Here is a 27321-nt window from a genome sequence, read left to right on the forward strand (position 1 = left end):
ACTCTTTATTCAAAAGAAGCCTGAACACAAATGAGGAAATTGGTTTACCGCTTAAATGCTACGACAGTAAGATCTACGACGAGATATCCGCAAAGCATCAAGTTCCCAAATTTTATGGACATCGATACACGTACGGAAGTCACCGAGAACTAGTCAAGGCTAAATATTTCGCAAATAATATATTCCAAGAATACATCGATCCACTACAGATGCACTCATTTATGGACAAAATGGGTGAAATTACACTTTATCAGTCACATAACATCTTCAATACATTGAGGGATGGGAACTTTATAGCTGTTGATCAGCTTAGTAATGACAAGAAGTCATCGATTGCTACCAGAGGTGCTACATCCTTACTACGTGATGATGACTTGAATAAGCTATTGGATGACTTGGGACGTGGTGATGAGTATGACTTCAATGAGCTCTTTTCAGTCACCAAACAGCTGATTTTCTACGTTATATACATAAAAATGTTCCTTACTTACCATGAATTTGAGAGAATCTTCCTAAAATGGAAGAACGCGGACGGTGCCATTTGGATCGGTGAACTTGAGAAGCTCAAGAGAAATGCAAAGAAGCTTTACGATGGTTTGGTCCAGCAGAAGCTCCTCCCGACCTCAAAAGACACTCTCATCAGCCCAATCAACACCGAACTCGTCACATCCCTAAAGAAGTACAGCACGTCACAAATCATCGACATTGTGATTATAACATCCAGGGTCTTCAACAATCAGCTCCAAGAGTCAGCATTTGACATTGCATCCCATGAGATTGATGCCAATGGTAATCATAAGCTATTCACGACTGGATTTGAAAGTGTTAAGCTTGACTATCATGTCAATACAAGTAAAGTCAAGACAGTGACACTTAAAGGCAAGCAATATACAGTTGATCATGATGGATATGGCAATATGACATCAGCACCGCACAAAGGTGTCAAAAAGCTCATTTATCATCCAGTATCGCGTCGTGTCATGGAAGTGCTGATGACTGACGGCAGATCCATCAAGTTCCATTACAATTCGCAAGGTGAGAGGATCCTTAAGCAGGTCTACAACAACAAATATGAAATAACAAAGGAAATACTGTACATACGTGATGAGGACGGTAATGTCCTTATGGATCGGGTCATGAACTTTGATCAGGTTGACAAGACATGCTATGAGGTAGTCACACATTACATTTATGGACCAAGAGGTATGATTGGATTCCTTAGAGATGACAAGTTCCACAGCATATTCACAGATCATTCAGGATCTGTAAGGCTGATCATACGTGATGGTAAAGTTGTGGCTTCATATGACTACTTACCGTATGGTGAGATGATGAGGAAGTTTGTGGCTGATGATAATGCAGCTATAAGGTATTTGTATCATGGACAGGAACTTGATGATGAATTTGACACTTACAACTTCCATGCAAGGTTCTATGACCCAACTTTAGGTCGATTCCTTCAAACTGATCCACAGTCTCAATACTTTAGTCCATACAAATTCAGTGGAAACTCGCCCGTCTCATTTGTGGATCCAGACGGTGAAATATCCACAATATTAATCATTATAGCCATAGTTAGTGCCATAACTGGTGCATATCTTGCTAGTGCTGCACACAATAAAAATTGGAATCCAGTAAGTTGGGATTGGAAGGATCCCGGTACATATGGAGCTATAGTTCTTGGTGGAACATTGGGTGCTTTAATGCCATCGGGTATAGATAAAGCAATAGCTGCAACTGGCATTGCAATAACATCAGTTGCTATGCTAACATCAGCATATGTAGCTGCTGCTGCTGCCAATAAAAGTTGGGATCCAACAAAATGGAAATTTGATGATCCGGTGACATATTCAGCTATATTTTTTGGACTTGGTGCTGGTGCGTCGGGTGTTAATGACATTTTGATGTATAGAGGCTTTGCAATGGGTCTGGCAAGGCATGGAAAAATTTTACTTTTTACATTTACGGGCGTGTCAGCTACGACAGCATTTTATGTCAATGGTGTGGTTGTGAGCGGTGGAAATGCCAAATTTTGGGAATGGGACCTGACAAGTCCACAAGTTTTTAATGGAATTACGAAAGGATTTATGGTTGGTGTGTCGGTTCCAATGAAAATTGTCGAGTACGGACCGAAAGTATTGAAGATAATTAAGGAAGTCAAGAACTATGTAAATATTGTCAATTCCTTAACACCTGCTGAGTTGGCAATGCTGAAGGACATCATGTTTGACCAGAAACATCCATTGTTTAAGTTCGTAGCTGATGCTGGTGTTAAGTTGCTGTTTAAAACAGCTAAAAATAAGGATTTCGGACCGATGAATTGGGTGTCGAAGGTTGGATCGTATGGAGCTGTCCTGGCCGGTATGAAGGTTGGAACTAATGTCGGCAAGGAAATTGTAGCATTAAGTTCAGGTGAAATTATCGCCGAAACTGGAAAGGAACTTAAAAATGCTGCTAAACTTGTCAAATTCGTCAAGTCCAAATACGTGTCAAATGCTAAGGACGTTGTGGACCTAAAGAGCAACGGAGTCAGCAAGTACAGACGATTCGTGTTCAAAAATGGACAAGTTGAGAATGACTTCCTGCCAGCTATGCAGGAACACATTACAGTCTTGAAGGATACAATCAATGCTGAGCAGACAGACCTTGTCAAGTCAATAGTTCAAGATTCACAGCTGTACATTGACAGATCGTCAAGCTTACTCGGTGAATGCTCAAACACAAGAGCCAGACGGTTTATTGCGGGTGGCGGTGGAAAATGCCGATCATGCAGCATGAACTGGAATGCTGTCAAGGAAAGCTTCACAAGAGCTGATATGAATCCAATTTTTGAAAGTGCAGCTGTGCTGCCAATGATTCCAACTGAGGAAGTTACAACTAGAGGATATGTGACAATTAGTGGACCAAGAAGATCAGTTTTACAGTCTGGTGATGTTGGAGTTTTGGACTTTAGTAGCAATCCTACTGTTGGTAGCATGCCAGGTCTTGTTGCTGTTAATAGTACTGTTGTTGAGGTTGACATTAGTGGTGATGGACAGAGGTGAGTTGTTGGGGATACCTTGCCTTACTCGAGATACCTTGCCTTACTCGAGATACCTTGCCTTACTCGAGATACCTTGCTTTACTCGGAATACCTCGCCTTACTCGAGATACCTTGCCTTACCCGAGATACCTTGACTTACTCGAGATACCTTGCCTTACCCAGGATACCTTGCCTTACTCGGGATACCTTGCCTTGCCTAGAGATTCCTTGCCTTATCCGAAATACCTTGCTTTACTCGGGATACCTTGCCTTACTCGGAATACCTTGCCTTACTCGAGATACCTTGCCTTACTCGAGATACCTTGCCTTACCCAGGATACCTTGCCTTACTCGGGATACCTTGCCTTACTCGGGATACCTTGCCTTACTCGGGATACCTTGCCTTACTCGAGATACCTTGCCTTACTCGGGCTACCTTGCCTTACTCGGGATACCTTGCCTTACTCGGGATACCTTGCCTTGCTCGGGATAACTTGCTTTACTCGGGATACCTTGCCTTACTCGGAATACCTTGCCTTACTCGAGATACCTTGCCTTACTCGAGATGCTTTAAATTCCAGATAAACCCAAAGAAATCCTTAAAAAAACTAATTTTTCTCCAATTCTAGAAGACAATCCAATCAAGTCTCAATTGTCATGACCGATCAAGTACCGGGAACTGCCCTCTACATCCGAGAAAATGACGGAAAACTCCAAATTTACCATCAATATCGAGAACCAGAAAGTAAAATTGCACTTACTACCAATGCTAAAGCTGTAACTGAGTTCTATGAAACAAGAGCCGGCCTGAAGATTAAGGAACTGTCAGGTGTGGATGTCCTTAGACTGTTTAACAGCAACAACGAGGAAATTAAGATGAAACGTGGAGCAATGGACATTCCAGATGATGGTGTCGTTAAGTATGTCAAGGATGGGCAGTTCCAGGTTCTCACATCCATCAATGGAGTAGCTGTAGATGAAGTTGCAAGAAGAAATAAGGACATCAGGCAGAAAAATGCTGAAATGTTAAGCACTAAGCTGCCAAACTTCAATGAGAACTGCGACACATGCAAGGCGATTTACTGGGAAGATCACTTGCCTGTTGGTGTCATTGGAACTTCTTACAACTTGAATATTGATCGGCCATTGAAGGCTACGATTGTGATCTACAAGGATGATAAGGACAATTGGAAGTTGTCATCGCAGTTGATCCAGTACAACAAGGCAAAGGCAGGTGCGCCTGAAATTGCTGAAATTCGACCAAAACCGAAGATTTTCGACATTAAGTTGACTCCAAAGAAGCCTGAAAAAGTCAGGAAGCCAAGAAGTGTCGAATTTGTGCCTGAATCTTCCTACATTCCAGCTACAAACTTCCAATTTATTCACAATTCAGCACCAAATGTCAACCGATCAACGCCATCAGTCCTTGCACTTGGTGACTTTTGGCTGAATACGACAGACTTCAACTCAAACTTGACACTGGCTTATGCGTTCCTTAAAAAATTGACAAATGAGACTTTATACAGCACAACAGAAGGAGCCATGCCAAAAATAACGGACATTGAATTTGAAATTTTTGCAAATGATTTAACGATTGGATTTGCTGAGCATGTTGTGGACTTGTCGGTTAAGTGTGGACTGTTAAAAGTCATGCAGGACATTGTCGATGGCGTCAATTTACCGAAAATGACCAATGAAGTTCGAAGAAAATGCGAGAAAAATTTAACTGCGGAAATTCCAAAATATTTAATGACGGAAATTGTTGAGAAAAATGAAAGAAAAATTGTGGAAAAATCATCGAAAAAGAAGTTTGAGAAGTTGAGGAAGTTGATGGATGTGTATTTGGAGGACTTTGCTGAGGAGTTGAATGAGAGGAATGATAGGATGTGGAATGGGGAGTGAAGAAGTAGGGAGCGATTGTGATGTAAGGCTTGAAGATGTTTCAGTTGGCTGCAGTACATTCAAATTGAAAATTTAACCTTTGTTGCAAATTTAAATTGTAAAATTAAAAATGAAAATAAAAATGTGATTTGAATTTTATGAAGAAAAGGAAATGATCGGTAATTTTTGAACATAAAGGGAGATTGGCAAAGAACTTTTGTTTCACAAAAATTCAACCAAATTGAAATTCAAATAAAATTCAATACATTCACACGGATTCACACGTGTAAATATAAAAAATGTAGCAGTTGACTCACAAGCCCCTTCCTGCTCCTTCCTGAACATGTTGCTTATCACAAGTCTAGTAAAACAACTTCCCATTTTATGGCAAGCTACACGAATGTCAATTTTTGAAATCAAATAACAGAAGTTGGGATAATCAATACAGACTGGCGTGACTCTCTCTTGTTGCTTGATCTAAATCTGATAATCTGACACCAACTCAGAGTAACAAGAATTTAGGGCAGGATTTTTGTATCCGAAATTTAGGATAACTAGGCATAATGTTGACTAATCACAATTTGTTCAACTCAAGGGTAATTATTTTAAACTAGAATTATCCCCTAATAAACATGGTGGGAAGATTTTAAATTAACGATTAATCGGGCTTCTATTGAGGATTATATAATAACAAACAAATCTCAAAAAATTTTCAAGGTAAATAATAAGTTTTTCAAGGAAATTTGATGTTTATGTAAAAGTGGCGGAACTTTGAGCGGAATGACAGACAGAAAGTCAAATGATCTAAATTATATTAATAATTCTCATATTTTATTTGATTCAAATTGTTTCTACATTTACATTTTTATAATTAACACTGGTTGGTATTCTTAACAAATTCATATTCGAATTCGTCCTTGATATCTGAAATTATATTTTAATTTTAAAAAAATTAGATGTTTTTTAGGGGACATTTAGTTATTACGCAACAGCAGAGTTCGAAATCAACTCGAATTTTATACACAGTCAAGTCGACTTGAGTCGACTTTTTCAGACAAAATCCGAGTTGCCTTCAAGCTAATGACCAAAATCAATACTTACTTGGACGATCGTAATCATAAACTTCAACAGTCGACTTTGCTGACTGTTCTATTTCGTAGACTTTTACTGCTTGAATAACAACTTGTTTCATCGTAGATAATACGATTCCATCAACATACATAATTGCTAATGTTCTATTGTTTTTATGCTCAATCTCCTGTAAAGAGGAATATTTTTAAAATTGTGTGACGAGATAGACTGAAATATTCTAGAATTGTTCTGTCACTAGATCCCTAACTCAGGACATACCAAACAATATGGCATTGATTAATAGGAAAAACAGATCCTAACAGACAATGCGCATGCTCTTGTGGAACCCAAGGGTCAGACACTCAACAAAATTGTACAATTTTCCGATTTTTCCAATTTTTACAATATCTTTTCAGAGTTGGCAGGACTCCAAAAGTCCAGACCCAAAAAAATAGTAAAGTCCTACTCCATTGGAGTCCGTAGAGTGATTTTTTTCGGTTACACTGTGTAACCCAATATCCGGACTTTGGAAAAAAAATGGAGTCCGGACTCCAAAGTCCTGCCAACTCTGTATTTTTTGAGTATCTGGGCCTTGGTCGCACCTTGATGGCATCACGTGTGAATTGTCTATTTGGATTGTAAAATCAAATAACAAACCCAAGTATCATAGTTAGGATATTGTTGATCTAAAATCCTGAACCCGACCGGCTTCACTTGATGACAGATTCTGTTCAAAACCGGCACTTTGCCAGAGTAATACCGGCTTATTTATCAATGAACCGTTTTGAAGAGTCGATAGAGACAGTATTGCACTTGGCATTGATAATTGGCAGACAAAAGCCAATGATAGAGCTAGCTTTAGGTCCAATCTGAACTGCCAGTGAAGCAAATAACCCATTTACGCTATTCAACTACTGATCATCAAATCATCATAATTACCTGAACATTCTGCCTATTATTAATTCCATGATATTCATATCCACTCGGCATTTCAACTGAAATTAATGCCAGATCAACTCGGTTCATGACTTTAGTATTTAACTGAACATTGATGGTAAGTTCCAGCATATTGTTTGATAATTCACGAGTTCCAACATTAACTGTGAAATATTTTTGAGTTGGACTCAGGAAGTATTGATACCGAATTGTCATATATCCAAGTCCTGTTCCCATCACATTGACAATATATCGATTATCCTTAGGTAGACTCATGTACTTAAGTCCATTTTCATCCATCAAAGACTCAACTTGATTTTCAATTTTGAATGTCAAGCTTGTCTGTTGGACACGATTTACCATTGCGTACGATGCAAGAGCATCAAAAGCCAGTAAAGTGTCACCTTTTGAGTAAAATCCACCGTCATAGTTCCTTTGATTCAACAGCCATTCCACTTCCGATTTGGCAGTTTCGTTGCTGTCGAGTTTGAGCTTTATCAGGTACGAGACAGTCTTGACATAAATTGACATCTTATTGTCGTCCCTTGTGGCATCTTTGAACTGATTTTTTATGCTGCATGTTAGGTATCTTGCTGATTCCTGGTCACCGTACACAGCAAACGTGTAAGCAACAGTTACTTTCTCACAGTCATCGACCAGCTGTCCTTTTGTGGATTTTAAGTATTTTACAGCATTTTCAATCACGTCTGAATATTTATTTGAATATTGTTGGTACTGAATGAATGCAAATGCAATTTGAGCAGTCAGGATGAATTTTTCACTTCCTGTAACTTCAACATTAAAGCTTCCATCTGTATTTTGTATGGCTTTCAACTTATCTAAAGCTTTTTCAATCACAATATTGTCAATGTTGATGAAACTCTTGGCAACAACTAAAGCAATGACTAAATTATTGTGCAGCCGAGTGTTCAAATTAATCTGATCATTTTGGAGCGTTACAAGTGCTTCTTGGTATCCTATAGACATTGTGTTCATAATATGATCTGGGATTCTTAGTCCTCTGTCTCTGTAATATTTAGCTACGGTGAAAGATGTGACAAGTCTGTAGGATGTATGGTCGGGTGTGGTCATTGGACGGGAACTGAAATTAATGGAAGAATTTAAAAAACTAGTTAATTTGATTTTGGTGTAGTTGCATGCCCTTTGGAATGTATAATGGTATTGGTGCCATGCTTAGGAGCAACCACAAAATCTACACACAAATTTCCACTAGATTTGGTCAAAATACATACAAAGTTAGAGCTAATTTAAGTGTTGCGTAGTTGCATGCCCCTCCAAATTTATCATGGTATATGAATCATACTTAGGAACACTGCTTATGACAAATTGATACAAAATTTTACTTGATTTTCTCAAAACTGCTCAAGATTAAAGTAAATAAATATTTTACGTAGTTGTATACCCCTCAAAATACACAATAGTACGTTGAAACGTAGTTGCTTGCCCCCCAAAATTCATCATTAATTCCAAATATATGCAAAATTTTATGTGATTTTTAATTAAATTGCGTAGTTGAATGCCCCTTAATAAATTTTTTGCATAGTTGCATGCCCCTCAAAACTCTAAATAGCGCTAGATGTTGGAAAAATGTCCTAAAATCCATCAATTTCTCACCTAACTTTCTCCAAATCCTCCAACATTGGCCCAAGCATATTTCCACTCAACACAGCATCAACACTGACAAGCTCGAGATTTTTTGGCACGAATGTGTTCCTCTCTATACTTGTACTTGTAGTTCCATTAAAATTAATCAAATAAGTTGCAGCAATTGCCTTCCTCAAACGTCTTCGGCTGTCAATTTTGATGACTTTTTCCACCTCATCTACAGCACTTCCTGCTGTTGCTGTAATTTTAATCCTCATTTCACCTAAACCATCCGGTTGGACGAAGAAGCTCTGTTTATCTGACATGGAACTGCCTGGAAGTCGAAGGGTGAATTTAAGACGATTTTGGTATTGATGGACATAAGTTTTGCACATTTTGGGTTTTTTTGCCTTTTTGATCCACTTTTCAGTCATTAAGTCGCCGTTCGTGATGTTGACAGTTATTTCAGCATCTTGTGGACTTCCGAGGAAGTTAAAGACACTAAACTCAAGCTTCAGAACTTCCCCGTCATGCATCGATGCCGGCGTACGAACCTTAATTGACAAATCAGACTCAACAATCACTTTACGTCCGGAAGTGCCAACAGCAATTCCAGTTGTTGGATGTACGGAAAGTCCAACAATTTTCCAGGATGTCAAGTCATTAGGTAGCTGCTTTGGAACTGACTGCAGTCCAGTTGTTGTGACTTCGAGGACCTCATCGAACCAAATGTCTGGGAAATATTTTTGGGCTAGTTCCTCTGTACCCAAGTCATCAGTGACTTGATTTGGCACATCCACATGGTCATCATCACATGATCTGCTGGGCTGCATGACAAAAGCATTAAAACTGTTGAATTTATAATTTGAAAGGCTTGTGAACTTCTGATACATGTACTGGATAGTCTCATTGTATAGATTCATTCTGGATATTTCATTTATTGTGCTGATTGAAGCATACTTTAAGTCAATTGCTGATAAAAATACAGTTGATCCAATTGGACTGCTTTTGAATCGAATGTTAACGGGTTTGTTAGACTTTACTGTTTGATCTGGTGCTAGGACGAGCTGATGATGAGAAAAGGAACAATTAATGATCAAATTGCTTAATTCAGTAATGGACAACCTGTGTGCCGCGACACAATAATGCGTCGGGACTTATCACCAAGGTGTGCCGTGAAACAAAACCCTAAAGATTGCCTACAACTGGGGTTAATTGACCCAAAATCCGACTTCAACTCAGTTTGACTCTGACTTGGTACTGGATTCGACTTAAACCTGACACCATGCCAGATCCAAAATCTGATCATAAACCGATATGAGTCTGACATGGTCCTAGATTCGATTACAATCCGACATTATGTCAAATTCATAGCCCAGTACCAAACCGGCTTGATTCTAACTTGGTTCCGAATTTAGTTTGAATCATCTTTAATGCCAAATTCAAAAAATCGGCCCCAAATCGTCATGACTCTGACTTGGTAACCAATTTGGTTTAAATTCCAGATTTAAAATCAAAACCAAGGTAGCTTTGACTCAAATTTGATGCCGAATTCAGTTTAAATTCGCCTTTATGCCAAATCCAATACTAAGTCGGTGTGACTATGGCTTGGTGCTGAATTCAATTTAGACAGAACATTATGCTAGATCCAAAATTCAGTACCAAGCTGGCTTGATTCTAATCCGCTATAATGTCAGATCAAAAATTCGGCTCCTGTCCGGTGTGAATCTTGAATTATGCCGATTTGGATTGATTCCATTCCAAAGTCATACTGGTCTGGTTATGGCAATATTGGATCTGACACTGAAGTGGATTCAAACAAGATAGAATCAAGCTTGCTTTATGTTGTGTTTTGGATCTGTCTTGGCACCACAATGAGCCGGCATCATACCAGAGTCATGCCACCCTGATGACAGATTTTGGATCAATCACCCAACTTATCCTATTCCAAACATTACTTACCGTATTTTTCGGATTAATATTAAAGCTCACTGGAAATTGATCATGTATAATTAATCCATCACTTTGTCTCACATAAAACATAAGAACAAGACATTTTGGTGTCATTTCTTCAGTCAATTCTAGATTAATGTTAATGTTTTGACGGTTTTGTGCTTCTGGATATTCTTTAGATTGTATTAATCCATTGGGTCCAAAAACTAGCATGTGTAAAGATTCAAACTTGTTACTAGATCGTGCTGTTAGTTGCAATGTTTTTGGAATGTCGTACAAGGCTCTGGAAATGAAAATTGAAAGAAAAATTATAGAATAAGACGAATCAAACTAGACAGGATAGGCTTAAACAAGCCTAGTTTCAACGATAGATAACACTAGGCAAGACTAAGCCTAATTTCCCATTAGAATGTAGTTCATATTAGTCATCCCAAAAGGCACATGTATAAAAAAGACCGAATATTTGGCTTCCTGTCATCATGACTATAGAGCACAGTTGACAGGACTTAATGAGCCGGACTCTTATGGCCTCCACTGGAGTAAGAACTCCTTTGGAACCTGACAACTCCAAGGCGATTCCAATTGAGTCCGAATTTCTATGAAACCAGACTTTGGAGTTCATTTGGAGTTCCACTCTTTGAGTTCTGCCAACTTGTTTCTAGACTCAAGCCAAATTCGATGAAATCCGGCCTAAGGTTATACTTAAGTCAGCCATTTCTACGCCGTGTGCTGTCTAGGGTTTAAATTTCCTGTTTTAATCCAAATTATGCTGGAATTTGGTCTAAATTTGATGAAATTCAAGCCAAAATCTTGGTTAATTCCGGCCAGTCTCATGAACCACGCTTCCCTGAATCTAAGGTTTTGTCTAAGTTTGTCTTGAGTCCGAGATTCTGGAAATCTTGTCTGGACCCAAGGATCAGACATTCCAAAAATACAGTACTGTACTTACGATACTTACTGTACTTATATGAAAAATACAGTAAGTACATTACTGTCCTTTTGGAGTGTCTGATCCTTGCCTGAATCTACCCCTGTTAAACCCCAACAAATTTCCCAAAAATCCCAAAAAAGATCAAATTTCTTACTTTTTCTCCAGCACCTCAATCTGCATATATTCATCAACTCCAGCATCCACAATAGAATTAATTGTCTCAGCCAATTCCGTCTCAGCCATTTCAAGATAAACTTTAATAAACTTTGTGTTAATCTTAGGATGCAGCACAAACTCAAACACTCCATTTTCCACCTTAATTTCATAATTTTTCTTATCCGTCGTCATTAAATTAGTGACTGGATTCATATCCTCATAATCAACGTTCATCATCAGCGAATTTATTGACTTGTCTGGCTGATCATTAAGGTCATTAATCTGCACAGTCATTGTGTAATCAAATCCAGGCTTGAAGTATGCATCACGATTAATTGACAGGTTGTTCCTGCCTTTATGTCTCATTGGAATGCTGAGTGTCAATTTTTGTGACTTTTGTGTCACATCCTCAACAACTTCAATGTCAAAGTCGATGATCAAGTCACTGCTTGGGAATCGGATTCCTAAGTCATCAGGCATGCTGAATTGGACGACAGGCTTGACCAACGGTAGCTGAACATGCTGCAAATTTTGCTTATTTAAGACATTTTTGGTATTTTTGTCCATAACTGTTGCTGAAAATTTGGCAATTCCGGTGAAAATTTTGTCATTTTGATGCTTAACTTGGATGTCCAGGAGGACATACTTGTCAACAAATGCGACTTCCTTGTCACGTGGTGTGATCAGGACTTGGAAATTGTCATTGTTGTGATGCAGAACTTGGAAATTTTTGGCCTTACTTCGTCCATTGGCATCGACTCTAATCAGCCATTTACCAAAATGTGCCAAGTCAGCGACTTTAAGGCTTCCTTGATAATGTCCAATTTTTGATGTTTGAATATTTTCAAATTTTTTAATTTCGTTATTATTTCCGTCGTAAATTGTGACATTTATGGCTTGATTGTCTATTGGAACCAAGTTGTGGTCGACTAAGAATGTCCGGAACTTAATTGTGTCGCCATTCTTGTAGACGGGCTTGTCAAGTTGGATGAAAATCATTTGTCGGGTTGGGTTATCAAAAAGCCTCAAAGACTGCTTTGTGCATGTATTTGTTGCTGTATTTTTGTGGATTATGGTGAGTTTGTAGTTTGGTGGTAGGTCGGCGGGGATCTGAGGGGAATAGAAATTGGTTAGTATGATAAACTAGAACTGGTTTCGGACAAGGTCTTAACCCCAAACATTAATTGTAATAATCAATCTCGAGTAGCACAAGCTAGTTCAAAATCCGACGAAGATATGACTGAAAATCCGGTCTCAGGTCTCGCACTTGACTCTTGTTTTGAGTCTGAATTTCATCAAATCTGTCTCGGAGCTATGGATACATAGACTTGCGACCGGATTTTCAGCCATATCTCCTCCATGTGCTTTCCAGATCATTGCAATTTGATTAAATTTTAAATAAAACTTAATACTTACTTCAAATTGAATTTCTTCATTCAAATCTCTTTGGGTATTTTCAAAAATCTTGTAATTTTCATATTCATCTCCTGACTGTAAAGTGACATTTATAACTGAATCAGGTTCTAAGTTGTGAGCGTGCAAATAAACTATATAGTCTCCATCAACTGGCAGCAAGTGTGATCCAAACAATGAAATGTGTTGGCTGTAATGAATAAGATTAAAATTATATTAGAAAATAGAAGGGCTTGAAGTCGATTCCAATTTTATATGAAGTCGGTTCCAATTTTCGATATAAAATCCGAGTCGACTTTGAGCGCTGAAGAATAGGGATCGGTTAAAAGCTGTGGGTCTACATTTTCTACGTTTTAGATGCGCAGAGCCGCAGTTTTCGACTGTTTCTTACAGTTTGCCTAAGGCTGCTGACTGCAAGCTCACTTAGTTATTGACGAACCTTCTAAAAAAATAAGCTTTTGCTATTAAAATTCAGAGCTTATTAGAACTAATCATAATTTAACAAGTGAGAGTATACAAGACACCTGTACTCGAAGCTAGTCCTACAGTTTATAGTGAGATTCGAAGCACTCTCAAGTGGACAATTTGACCTAATTGAAGAGTATGGCAGGCTGAGAAACTAGACGGTGATACCGCAGTATCTGATGACCTTTTTCGGAGCAGGAGCAATGAAAAATTGTATCGGCTATTCAGTGAAGCGGCCGGCCAAAGAACTCATTGAAAGAAGTTGTCGATAGAGATAGCAGCACACTGGGAATTGGTAATTGGCAAGCGATAGAACCAGCTTCAGGAGCCGACTGAACGAGGCCATGAATCTCAATTGATCGGTACGGTCAGCGAAGTAAGTTAGTAAGAAACCTCGGTACCTTTAAAAATACCGCCTAGTTTCTCAGCTGCAGTGTCTTTTAAGTTGACTAAAAAATGCATTTTTTCATTAAAAATACGTACGATAAAGCAGATGATAAGCACCCAAAAACTAAGATTATGAATATTTTTTGTGTCATTTTTCTCGACACATTCACTTTAACAACTGAACGACTCAAAACGCAACTGTGAACTAATTAACTATGCTGATAAAATTTTTTTCTTATAGTTAAAATTGTTGAGAAATCAGTTTGAGATTGTTTATTTTTCAGATTCGTAGCTAGTTTTTTGAACTTAATAAGACGTTTTGTACAGCATGCAGCGTGATTTGTTGGATTGTTTCAAATGTTGTGGCTTTATAGCTAAGTTGACGAGTCTGTTGTCTTGCTAGATGTCTGCTTAGGTTATCTGTCAGACTATATAGGTTATGTTGACAACTATCTAGCAGATTGAACCTTGATTGAATCCTAAAATAGCTTAAATTGATCGATTAACCTACTTGTGCTGTTTGGGACCATTTCTGCTCCAAAAACGCTGCTTAGTGCTTCATCAAAATATTTTGTAACTCAATTATGACATACATCAATGATGTCTTTCATATTCAATAAATTGAGTCAATTCAGCCTTTTTAATCCTCGACACTTTAATAATCAAAACAGGAAGAAACTTAACTAAATCAGCAAAATATCGACTAAATTGTCGTTTTTCATAGTTAATTAAGTCATACTTTCTATGCGTTTATGATTAAAAAGCAAATAAACCAGCAATGTAATGACATTTAAAATGTAAGTAAGATGATGTCCTCGACATGATGTTGAAATTACTTAATTACTTAATCATTTGACATACTTTGTTAAATGATAAGCTGATACAATTTAATTACATAGTTACAAGCATGACATGCTGACACAGTAGAGATTTTGTAACTATGTAGTGTAAATATAGTTACTTTTTAATTTTTTGATGCTGTTCATGCGACTAGTTAGCTACTTTACTGGTCATAAAGATTTATTGTGAGGCATTGCCTTCCTCAGTTGGCTCCTGAAGCTGGCTTTATCGCTGACTTCCGTCTGTCAATTCCCTATACCAAGTTCAACACTGTCTTAATCAAAAGCTTCCTTCCAAGAGTTCTTAGATCATTCACAAGCTCTTTTACCATCAAGAAATTCTGATTTGAAGACCTTAATTTAATGGAGCTCCTAAAGGTCTCTGTAATAATGTGTCGAGCCCATCGAAAGCCTGTTCATTCAACTAATACAATTAAAATAGTCAGTACTTACATATTACTTAACAGCTATATTGTTTAGGGGACATTTGGAAGTTATGTGTCACTTAGAGGGGAGGAAGAGTTTATAATTTTCTAACGGAGTCCAAATTTTGATTCATGAACAAAGCGCTAAGGTGGACGGACCCTAACATACAAATGAGAATGCTCACAAAAGTTGGTATACTCAGAATCTTTGTCTGTTAGGGGGAATGGGGGAATGGGGTCAAGAACAGCTATTTTTAGCGTAATGTAACTTTCGAACGTTCTCCTTACAGTAAATGTCAGTCCTGATTCAGCACCATTGCATTGTATGAAAATATGAAGTCAGCAAATTCGAAAAGAAAAAATAAGGAAATTTAATAAAAGAAAACAGCCATAAAAATATAAAAGATCGCAATTTTTTGCAGTCATTATCAACTACGCATTCTAGTGTAAAGCTGGTGAACAGCTGGCGTTAAAATGTTGAAAATTCTAATATTTTTACTGCTTTTTGTGAGTGCAAATATTCAAAATGTGAACAGTGAGAATGGGTAAGAAGACTTAGTCCTTTAGGGAACTTTCGTTGATTACGTAATGCTTTTAATGTCGTTTTTTTGACGTTTTGTGACAAAATCATAAACAATCGTTAGAATCTGTAACTTTGTAAAATTGGAAGCGACGACTCTAAACCTTTTCGTAATTCCTAGAGTTCGGCACAGAAGCACAAGTCTACATTTCCTGCATGGTAAATGCGCAGATCTGCAGTTTTTGGGTTATAGTCATTATAAGCATTATTATCTGCAAGCCTGCAGTTTTGGAAGATTCCAAGTACTTTCCAAACCTGGCTCTATCGCTGGCTACCGCTTACTAATTACCAATTCCAAATAATCACAAATTCCTTTATTTCCACAGATTTATCACACTATGGACCCCAAAATTTGTCCAAGAAGATGCTCCATATCGACTCTTTATCCTCCCAACTGACCTCCATCAAAGGACAGAAGTATCCGTACAACTACGTAACTCAGTATCATCAGTCATGCTTACTGATGGTAAAATCAAAGCAATCCAATATCCCGACGAACAAAGAAATTTTGGACGTAAAAAATCATTTGAATTAATCATGACTTTATACAGGAACATATCCACAATATCTGGCACTAAAATGCACTGTTCGACCAAGACACTTAACATATCTCCATCGACTGGTCAGTTCCATAACTTTATACAGACTGATAAGCCAATTTATAAGCCTGGCGATGTCATACAGTACAGAATACTGTCAATTGGCAAGGATTTAAAGCCATTCCATCGTAATTCCCTTCTGGTCAACTTTACTGATCCATACAATCGAGTCATTGCATCATTTACTGATCAACAGAAGCAATTTAAAGGTGTTTTTGAGTCTACTTATACCTTAAATGCATTCACAGTCCTTGGTGACTGGAAAATTACAGTTGTGGTCGATAATAAGACACAATATGCCATATCCAAGACATTTACTGTCCAAAAATACACATTACCGTTATTTGATGCTGTCATTGATATACCAGAGGAGCATGTCCTACAGGAAGACATCATGACATTCTCAATTTATGGAAAGTATTCATTTGATGAGTTTGTGACTGGAACTGCTGAAATTAAAATGATTGATCCACAAAATAGTCAAATATTCTTAGATACAAAGGTTGAAAATGTCAAAGAACCGCATGTCATGAACTACAACTTATCCAGCCTCGGTGTCCGGACAGCAGATGCAAAGGAACTTGAAATTCAGCTTAAATTTACGGAACCAGAAAGTCAAACTTCATATGAACAAAAAAGACGATTTTATGCACACAATAGTGACATTTTTAAGATTAAGGTTGCACATACTGACAAGTTCTTCCCAGGCTTGCCATTTGTGACCAAAATTTATGTCACAGACTGGAAAGGATATCCAGTTCCAAGTCATTATGAAAGGATTCATTTGACATTCTATTTTGAATTTGAAAATGCAACACGTGGTGATATTGAGATATTAGGGACTGTAAAGGATGGACTATTTACGTATGAGCAGACGATACCTGATGAATATGTAGCACTGAGGGTTACTGCTAAGTTTAGGAATAGTAAAATGTTCAATAAGAATATTCCAAAGGGATCAGTCAGTGTTGGAATTGATTCGTTGAAAGTGGACTATTTGCCGAAAGAGTAAGTTTTGGGGAATTTGGGGGTTGGTACCCTAAGGCAGTGGTGCACAAACTTTGGTTTTTGAAGGTCCAACTTGGTTATTAGCCTGGAATGAATCAGCAAATGACATACAGGCATTTTCATGAATTTTGGATAAACGTTCAGGTTGCCATAGGTTGTGCACCCCTGCCTTAAGTAGGCTATTCACTTTGGGGTCCTTAACTTGACCCATCTCTTTCCCTTTTCTTCCAGACCAAAGATGAACGATAATGTAAGAATCTACGTAACCAGTGAAACGCCACTCAACAATCTCGTAGTAGCTGTCGTAACAAGATTTGGAATAGTCGAGAATCTACTGATTCCGTGCGGTAAGCAAACATTGTGTGAATTTGAGCTGAAAATTGATGAAAAAATGATGCCAAAGTCAACGATTATGGTGTACGATATTAGAGACAAGGATGTGATCTATCAAGGCAAGGTTCTGATTGAGACAGAAAATTTGGGACGGAATTATGTGAGTATATCCCAGGTGCCTTAGTCTGAGTGCCTTAGTCTGAGTGCCTTAGTCTGAGTGCCTTAGTCTTAGTGCCTTAGTCTGAGTGCCTTAGTCTGAGTGCCTTAGTCTGAGTGCCTTAGTCTGAGTGCCTTAGTCTGAGTGTCTTAGTCTGAGTGTCTTAGTCTGAGTGACTTAGTCTGAGTGACTTAGTCTGTGTGCCTTAGTCCGAGTGCCTTAGTCTGAGTGCCTTAGTCTGAGTGCCTTAGTCTGAGTGCCTTAGTCTGAGTGCCTTAGTCTGAGTGCCTTAGTCTGACTTTCTATTGTCTTCATCCCCAACTGCAGCTCAACATGACAATTCCAACAGATCCAGTTGATACAACCGCAAGAGTCAAAATGAGATTTGAGTCAAAACCTGATTCAAAAGTCTACTTATTAGCCTTTGACAAGCGCCTTAAATCATTAAGAGATGGAAATGACTTTACCCAAAAAGATGTCGTAACAAGCCTCGATTATGATGGTGAGAATTTAATTCTGGTTAATGACTTGTCAGACTGGAAGTTATGTACACGTGATGAGATTGACAGAGTTGAATTAGGTCGGACTGAAATTGTCAAGCAAAGTGATAATTTGGATATAGCAACAATGCTGGAACGTGATGACGTTTTTCCAGATGAAAATCCAGCTGAAGAAACTAAGCCTGCAGACAATAAGCCTGAAGACACTAAAACTGATGAAACTAAACCTAAATATGTAGACATGGCCGAGGATCAGTTCCGTCGTGAATTTATGGACACATGGATATTTGAGAAATTGACAGTTAACCAGGATGAATATGTTGAGAAAATATTCAAGCCAACAGACTCAATAACAACATGGGAAGTGTCGGCATTTTCCGTTCATGAAGATGCTGGACTTGCCATTGCACCGACACAAGAATTGGTCGTTAAAAATGATTTTTTCGTCAAATTGGAACTGCCATATTCAATTCGTTATAAGGAAGTGATTAAGCTTAAGGTTATGGTCTTTAATTATGTCCAAAATAAGGAACAAGTCAGTGTTGTCCTAAAATTGATCAATTTTAACAGCAGTTCATTTGAATTTGTTGATTACGACAACTGTGAGCCTAATTATGAGGAACAAACTGGCCAATATGCTTCTGTTAATTTAGAAGTTCCGTACCGTGAAGCCAAGACTGCCTTCTTCTATATCCGATCACGTCAGACAAGCTCTGTTGAGCCAAAATTTAATGAAAATATTAGAATTCGTGTTGAAGCTCTCGGAACTGGAATGAATAGCCAAAAAAAATATACAGATCGTCTACAAAAGTTCCTTAAGGTTGAACCTATTGGAGTTAAGACATATTCAGTTTTGTCGAATTTTCATAAACTTGAGGATGAGAGCGATTCTTATATACGACAAACTAATTTTTCGGGAGCTCTATCCAATATCGATGTGATTGTCAGCGGGGATTTTCTGACTAAAATTATCAATTTGGAGAAATATGAGTAAGTAGTGTCTCTCACCCTCTCTCACCTCTCTCACCTCTCTCACCTTTCTCACCTCTCTCACCTCTCTCACCTCTCTTTCACCTCTCTTTCACCTCTCTTTCACCTCTCTCTCACCTCTCACCTCTCTCACCTCTCTCACCTCTCCTCTCCCACCTCTCACCTCTCCCACCTCTCACCTCTCTCCTCTCTCTCCTCTCTCTCCTCTCACCTCTCTCACCTCTCACCTCTCACCTCTCACCTCTCACCTCTCACCTCTCACCTCTCACCTCTCACCTCTCACCTCTCACCTCTCACCTCTCACCTCTCACCTCTCACCTCTCACCTCTCACCTCTCACCTCTCACCTCTCACCTCTCACCTCTCACCTCTCACCTCTCACCTCTCACCTCTCACCTCTCACCTCTCACCTCTCACCTCTCACCTCTCACTTCTCTCACCTCTCACCTCTCTCACCTCTCACATCTCTCACCTCTCCCACCTCTCACCTCTCACCTCTCACCTCTCACCTCTCACCTCTCACCTCTCACCTCTCACCTCTCACCTCTCACCTCTCACCTCTCACCTCTCACCTCTCACCTCTCACCTCTCACCTCTCACCTCTCACCTCTCACCTCTCACCTCTCACCTCTCACCTCTCACCTCTCACCCACGCCTCTCATTCTCCTCACCCATGCCTTGATCAAATTTGACTGAAATAAATGAATTTATTTTAATTTTTCAGATCATTTCCAAGCTCGTGTCCTGAACAAAAGTCGTCAAAGCTTAAACGATATGTTAATACTTATCGGTATTTGAAGTCAACTGGTAAAGAAATTACCAATAATGAAGCACCAGCACTGTACGAAAGTGTTCTTGGTAGTCTAAATGAAAATTATGTAAGTATGATTTTTGAGGGTAGTCTGAATTGGCATCGTGAGGCACAAATCCTAGCATAGTCTTTTATAAACACTAATTTGACTGTCTAATATACCAAATGGAGTAATAAGGCAGCTAAACAGAACATTTGGTATCGTGTGGCATCCTCGTGACTTCTTAATGGTTTAATTGACAGCCCTGAACGCAAATTGCACATAATTTGACAAAAATCCAATCCCAGTTGATGGTAACTCTAGCCCTTGGTCATATTTGATGATATTAGGCTTTAGAACGGAGTCAAGTCGACCAGAAGCCGGATTTTTGACCGTTTTTTACACCGTGTGCGTTCTGGACTGCCAAATGGACTATTTAGCAGGCATATGACTCAGGATGGTCCATTTGACTGTCTTATGACTCTATGTGGTCTATTTGGGAGCTGTACGGTTCCATATGGTCTATTTGATAAAATTTATCTCTTTAAAATTCAAATTTTTTTTGACCGTTTACTTTTACTTTTCTTCGTAACGGAAATTTTTAATTCAAATTAAGATAAGTTCGAAATGTTTGAATTTTTCAACAATCTAATGTCGGGTTTGAGACGGCCACACTCTGTATTGATCCTTCCAAGATCCCTATCGAAAATTCCACAATTTATATCCACAGAATTACAAAGACTATCCATGGTTCCGGTCATATTTAGGAAATATTTTAGGATTGGCTATCGAGACAGAAGTTCTACCGAGAGACTTGACACTGATGATTAAGAGTCTAGACCTGGTTATCAAAAATCAAAAAAATGGAACCTTTGATAACTTCTCATTTTATTATGACTTTTTTGCTCCACAAGACGAGTATGACAAGTCAATTAAATATTTTGCAACTGCTTACTGCTTAGTTCCATTTTTAAGACATCGTGAGATGTTGGGCAGTCAATATGATGATTTTATTAGGGATGGATTAGAGTACCTTAAAGGTACAGATAATAGATTTGGAATATCCAGTTATGGACTGTCTGTAGCTGCATATGTATTTGCACTTAATAAGGATAGGAACAGCTCACAGGTCCTACTTGGTGAACTTGAAAGTTTCACATATCGTGACGGCAATAAGAAATGTTACAAGATATCCGAAAAGGATGCTGACTGCTTAATCAGGCACACGGCATTTGCGGCACTGGCACTAATACAATTGCACATGTTAACCGAAGCTGAACCGGTCGTTAATTGGCTGTTAAGTAAGAGCTACTTTGATGGTATGAGGATGAATGATGATGCAATCATAACAGAAGCTGTAGCTGAAATGGCAATCAAGTTAAAAACGAGTGACACGAACCTGAATGTTGTCGTCAGAAATGAACGAGATTTTAGGAAGTCGGTGATAATTAAGGACTTTAATTCACATATTCAGCAGAATGTTCAGCTACCGATTGACTCAGAAAGTGCTGCTTATAAGATTTCTGGTACTGGTTACTGCACAATAACGATGTTTTTTGAAATTATTGTTACTGTACCGTCCAGCGTACCTAAATTCACCATAACTATTAATACGGATGTTCCAAATCCAGGAACAAATCAGAGAATTGTGAATGTTTGTGGTCGATTTAATGATGATAAATTTAAACCGAAAGTTTCTATCGTTAATGTTATTTATGAAATTGACATGCCGAGTGGATATACATTTTATAAAATTAAGGATAAAGGACCTGAAATTAAGGTAAGAATCCCAGATTAATAGGCTAAGAGAGCTTGCTCAACTTGCTCAACCCAAGACAGTGACAGAGACACAGAGACACAGAGACACAAAGACACAAAGACACACACAGAGACAGAGACACAGAGACAGAGACACAGAGACACAGAGACACAGAGACAGAGACACAGAGACAGAGACACAGAGACACAGAGACACAGAGACACAGACAGAGACACAGAGAGTGACACAGAGACACAGAGACACAGACACACAGAGACACAGAGACACAGAGACAGAGACACAGAGACAGAGTCACAGAGACAGAGACATAGAGACAGAGACACAGAGACAGAGACACAGAGACAGAGACACAGAGACAGAGAGACAGAGACAGAGACAGAGACAGAGACAGAGACAGAGACAGACACAGAGACACAGAGACACAGAGACACAGGGACATAGAGACACAGAGACACAGAGATAGAGAGATACAGACACAGAGACACAGAGACATAGGCACAGAGACACAGAGACACAGAGACATAGACACAGACACAGAGACACAGACACAGAGACACAGACACAGAGACACAGACACAGAGACACATACACAGAGACACATACACAGAGGCACAGAGACAGAGACACAGAGACAGAGACACAGACACAGAGACACAGACACAGAGACACAGACACAGAGACACATACACAGAGACACATACACAGAGGCACAGAGACAGAGACACAGAGACAGAGACACAGAGACACAGAGAGACAGAGACACAGAGACAGAGACACAAAGACACAGAGACAGAGACACAGAGACACAGAGACAGAGACACAGAGACACAGAGACACAGAGACACAGAGACAGAGACAGAGACACAGAGACAGTGACACAGAGACACAGAGACACAGACACACAGAGACACAGAGACACAGAGACAGAGACAGAGACACAGAGACACAGACACAGAGACACAGAGACAGAGCCACAGAGACAGAGACACAGAGACAGAGACACAGAGACAGAGACACAGAGACAGAGCCACAGAGACAGAGACACAGAGACACAGAGACACAGAGACACAGAGACAGAGACAGAGACACAGAGACAGAGCCACAGAGACAGAGACACAGAGACACAGAGACACAGAGACACAGAGACACAGAGACACAGAGACACAGAGACAGAGACAGAGACACAGAGACAGAGCCACAGAGACAGAGACACAGAGACACAGAGACAAAAGAGACAGAGACAGAGACACAGAGACAGAGACAGAGACACAGAGACAGAGACACAGAGACAGAGACACAGAGACACAGAGACAGAGCCACAGAGACAGAGACACAGAGACAGAAACACAGAGACAGAGACACAGAGACACAGAGACACAGAGACACAGAGACACAGAGACACAGAGACACAGAGACACAGAGACAGAGACAGAGACAGAGACAGAGACAGAGACAGAGACAGAGACAGAGACAGAGACAGACACAGAGACACAGAGACACAGAGACACAGGGACATAGAGACACAGAGACACAGAGACAGAGACACAGAGACAGAGACACAGAGACAGAGACACAGAGACAGAGACACAGAGACAGAGACACAGAGACAGAGACACAGAGACAGAGACACAGAGACAGAGACACAGAGACATTGAGACACAAGAGACACTGAGACACAGAGACAGAGACACAGAGACACAGAGAGACAGAGACACAGAGACAGAGACACAAAGACACAGAGACAGAGACACAGAGACTTCTCAGGTAGTCTTGTAACATAAAATACATTTTAATTCCTCTTCAACAGCACATTGACACTAAAAGAGGCGGAACATTGATTCACTTGTACTACAATGATTACTATGCAGACCGAGATTATTGCGTCGATGTGATAGCCACAAGAGACTTTATAGTTAATGAAGCAGCAAATGCTGGAGTTAAGATCTATGATTATAATGAAAAAGGTATGTCTAATTTGATTTAAAATTTGGTTGATTTTATAACTTTTTGAATTTAAAATTACAGATAAAGTTGCAATAGAATTCTATCGATTTGATTCACGGGAGTGCTGAAACAGGAATGAAGGAGGAGGTTCTTGCTTTAAGGATGACTTTGACCCACAATTTATAAGAATATAATTAAAGAAATAAATTTAAAATTTGAATTTCAGTTAAAATTAATTAAAGTTTTCAAAATTTAAGACCTTTCAGACCTAAATCATTGATTTAAGCCAAATCCAGCACCAAGTCATAGTCACGAAAGTCTGAAACCGGCTATATCCTTACTTAACACTATCCTGAGGCCGGATATCATCGACATGTCTCTGTCTCTGTGTCTCTGTCACTCTGTGTCTCTGTCCCTCTGTGTCTTTGTCACTGTCACACTGTCTATAGTCAGAGTCATTCTGCTTAAGAACTAAATTTTCAGTCCTTTTTAAGCCCTGTGTCTGGTTCCATTGAACTATGTCCCAATGTGCTACAAAATGCTTACCATCTGATTCTATTGCTGACCAAATTACAAAGGTACTAAAAATTCTCAGTTTTAACATTAAACAAGCAAACTGGTGGTTATGAGGAAGGGCCAACGGCTAAGAGCATTACTTAATAAGTAAACTGTCCCACTTCCAAAATTTAAATTTTATTTCCTTTTGTAAATTTTACAATAAATTTCAAATTTGTCAAAAACATAAGCTCAATATCGTGATGGTGGACGAACATGTTGTGCCCTAAATCGATATTCTGGTTCTGCACCTCCTCTCCAACCACCATCATCATCGTTTTTAGGTGTTTCAGGTGTTTCAGTTGTTTCAGTTGTGATATCATTTTCAGTTGAATCAGCATCTTTGAGTGCATTTATTGCTGTATTAATCCAATCAATATAGCATGCAACCTTTAGCAATCCAGCTGGAATTTTAAAAAATTTAATTGATTTTTATACTCAAAATTACATCATAAATCAGCAGAATTTGAGTCTGATTCAAGAATTTTTAGTTACTATCCCGAGCAGCACAATACGACAAATGGCAGTTTTTGGCTTAAAAATGGATAGAAATCAGCCGGTTAGGTGATCAGACCTAGATTCATGTTTTCTGAGGCTGTCCAGCCGACCCCTTTCTATTCTTCTTTGATGGCAACTTAGTCCTAACCGAAGACATTGTGCTGATCGGGATAATAACAATACTTACAAGGAACTCCACGTTTTCCACAATCTGATGTACCGAAAGACACAATTCCTTGTAGAATTGGAACATTTCTAAACTTTGTTGTAGCTCCACTTCCTGAAATGGACAATTTGTTATTATAAGGTCGATTCCTTCAGCATAAGGAGCTTTTTTAAGATTAGCGAATGCGGTGTTGCAATAATTAAGTACCGAAGTACTAATCCATTCCGTCACCGAGCCACTTCGACTCACTATTTTACCAAAATATCACAATTCGGCTAATCGATCCAAGATCTGACACGTGGCCGGTGTTTTCAAGGATTAGGTGGATTAGGGATGTATACTTAAAAAGGTAAATTCTCACCTGAATCTCCAATGCTGTAAATTAAGTATAAAAATGGAAAAAAAGATTTATTATTTTTATATTATTATCAATTCTAATTCTTACCAAGTTGATTCACCTATTTTAAGAAATTAACATGAATTTTTTTAAAAAATTAGATAAATTGTAACTTAATACTAGGGTTCGACAATTGTATGCAAATATGCGCATACACTTTGCAAGTCTTGCATACAAGTTCTTGAATTTCAAGTTAATTCAAGCACTTGTATGCAAGACTTGCATGCAATTGTCGAACCTGACTTAATACGTAACGCTCTTAGTGAGATGGGGTCCTTATGGGGAACCATAAAAAGGGCATGGGGAGATGGTGGTCAATTATGAGCGTTACGTACTCCGTGAGCGAACCCTTACCTCGTGTTCCGGTTCCGCAAATCTGAAACATTTAGAAACAAATTAAATAACATTAATGTTAATAGGGACGTTCGGTAATTACATAACCCTTAGGGGATATCAATCTTTAGTACAACCAGAATGTGGCTTCCTCAAAAACGACCGTTAATTTTTTTTTTCAAATTTTTTTTGACCGTTACTTTTACTTTTCTTCGTAACGTAAATTTTTATTTTAAAATAAGCTGAGTTCGAAATGTTCGAATTTTTCGACAATTTAATGCCGAAAAACTCGAATTTGAGACAGCCACAAACTGAGTACAACTTACATAATTTTTTTCGTCAAAAATGGTTTTTTCGCCACGTTTAATTAAGTTTATACATTCTCGGGTCGAAATCATTTTTAAATCAATTTTCTTCTTGATTGTTGTAAAGCTCCTGTCCGGAAGTTGACCTAATTGATGATTATCATTAAACTACCCGAGCAGCACATGATGTTCGCTGGGGCATCACTGCGTCACCCAACTGAGGGTGTCTTGCCAACGGTAAGACGCATTGTTGCCCTAACGACATCATGTGCTACTCATCCCATCTTACCAAATGCAGTTACCGTCCATATTTCATCATCTACAGTGTCACGACAGGTTCTTTTGTCAGGCAACTTAATACTTTGAATGAGTCCTGTAGGTCTCGGTGGCCATGCAAGCTTAACTATCGCTATGTCATGTTCATGTTTATAATTTGCTACGGTATAGGCATGATGTACATAAATTGATACTGGTGCTATAATTACAACCGGATCACAAATTTGCTCGTCTGAGTCATCATCACAATCTGGATCCATATTTGTCTTCCATTCGCCCAACTTAATTTTTATTGATTTTTTTAATATTTTTTCATTTTTACGATCTTCTGGCTTAATGTACTTGAAGCAATGTGCAGCTATGATTAATATAAATAAGATTTTAGTATTTTTTATGAGCCTGTCCATCATTCAGTCTATTTGAGTCAGTCAGAGTCCATAAAAGAGTCAATCAGTCATTCAGAGTCATTTAGAGCCTATCAGAGTCCATCAATGACCATTAGAGTCAGTCAGAGTCCACTAGCGTCCACAAGAGTCCACAAAAGTCTACCAGAGTCCAGTCAGAGTCAGTCAGAGTCCAGTCAGAGTCAGTCAGAGTCAGTCAGAGTCAGTCAGAGTCAGTCAGAGTCAGTCAGAGTCAGTCAGAGTCAGTCAGAGTCAGTCAGAGTCAGTCAGAGTCAGTCAGAGTCAGTCAGAGTCAGTCAGAGTCAGTCAGAGTCAGTCAGAGTCTAGTTAGAGTTAGTTAGAGTCAGTCAGAGTCAGTCAGAGTCCAGTCAGAGTCAGTCAGAGTCAGTCAGAGTCAGTCAGAGTCGGTCAGAGTCCAGTCAGAGTCAGTCAGAGTCAGTCAGAGTCAGTCAGAGTCAGTCAGAGTCAGTCAGAGTCAGTCAGAGTCAGTCAGAGTCCAGTCAGAGTCCAGTCAGAGTCAGTCAGAGTCAGTCAGAGTCAGTCAGAGTCAGTCAGAGTCAGTCAGAGTCAGTCAGAGTCAGTCAGAGTCAGTCAGAGTCAGTCAGAGTCAGTCAGAGTCAGT

At 38.9% G+C, this 27321-nt stretch overlaps 3 protein-coding genes across 3 annotated transcripts; 1 reads left to right on the top strand and 2 right to left on the bottom strand.

Moving 5' to 3' along the window:
- Nucleotides 1-5774: 5774 nt before the first annotated feature.
- On the bottom strand, nucleotides 5775-12554 carry LOC139096912 (thioester-containing protein 1 allele R1-like). Its single transcript, XM_070648667.1, has 6 exons — nucleotides 11554-12554; nucleotides 10478-10751; nucleotides 8546-9582; nucleotides 6914-8012; nucleotides 6005-6161; nucleotides 5775-5827 (listed from the first exon to the last, which is right to left on the bottom strand). Exons 1-6 carry the CDS (start codon nucleotides 12552-12554, stop codon nucleotides 5775-5777), a joined length of 3621 nt encoding a protein of 1206 aa, XP_070504768.1.
- Nucleotides 12555-15558: 3004 nt separating this feature from the next.
- LOC139096913 (thioester-containing protein 1 allele R1-like) lies at nucleotides 15559-23893 on the top strand. Its single transcript, XM_070648668.1, has 8 exons — nucleotides 15559-15629; nucleotides 15991-17271; nucleotides 17503-17764; nucleotides 18089-19251; nucleotides 19975-20128; nucleotides 20772-21821; nucleotides 23629-23785; nucleotides 23847-23893. Exons 1-8 carry the CDS (start codon nucleotides 15559-15561, stop codon nucleotides 23891-23893), a joined length of 4185 nt encoding a protein of 1394 aa, XP_070504769.1.
- A 619-nt stretch (nucleotides 23894-24512) lies between these two features.
- Nucleotides 24513-26555, bottom strand: LOC139096914 (CLIP domain-containing serine protease B4-like). The gene is made up of 6 exons (XM_070648669.1): nucleotides 26322-26555; nucleotides 25736-25757; nucleotides 25430-25442; nucleotides 25346-25359; nucleotides 25006-25098; nucleotides 24513-24724 (listed from the first exon to the last, which is right to left on the bottom strand). Exons 1-6 carry the CDS (start codon nucleotides 26553-26555, stop codon nucleotides 24513-24515), a joined length of 588 nt encoding a protein of 195 aa, XP_070504770.1.
- Nucleotides 26556-27321: the final 766 nt, after the last annotated feature.

The sequence above is a fragment of the Chironomus tepperi genome, unplaced genomic scaffold (assembly GCF_022539635.2).
Source record: "Chironomus tepperi strain 1889 unplaced genomic scaffold, CSIRO-AGI_Ctep_v1 contig_409, whole genome shotgun sequence".
In the NCBI taxonomy this organism is placed as follows: Eukaryota; Metazoa; Arthropoda; class Insecta; order Diptera; family Chironomidae; genus Chironomus; species Chironomus tepperi.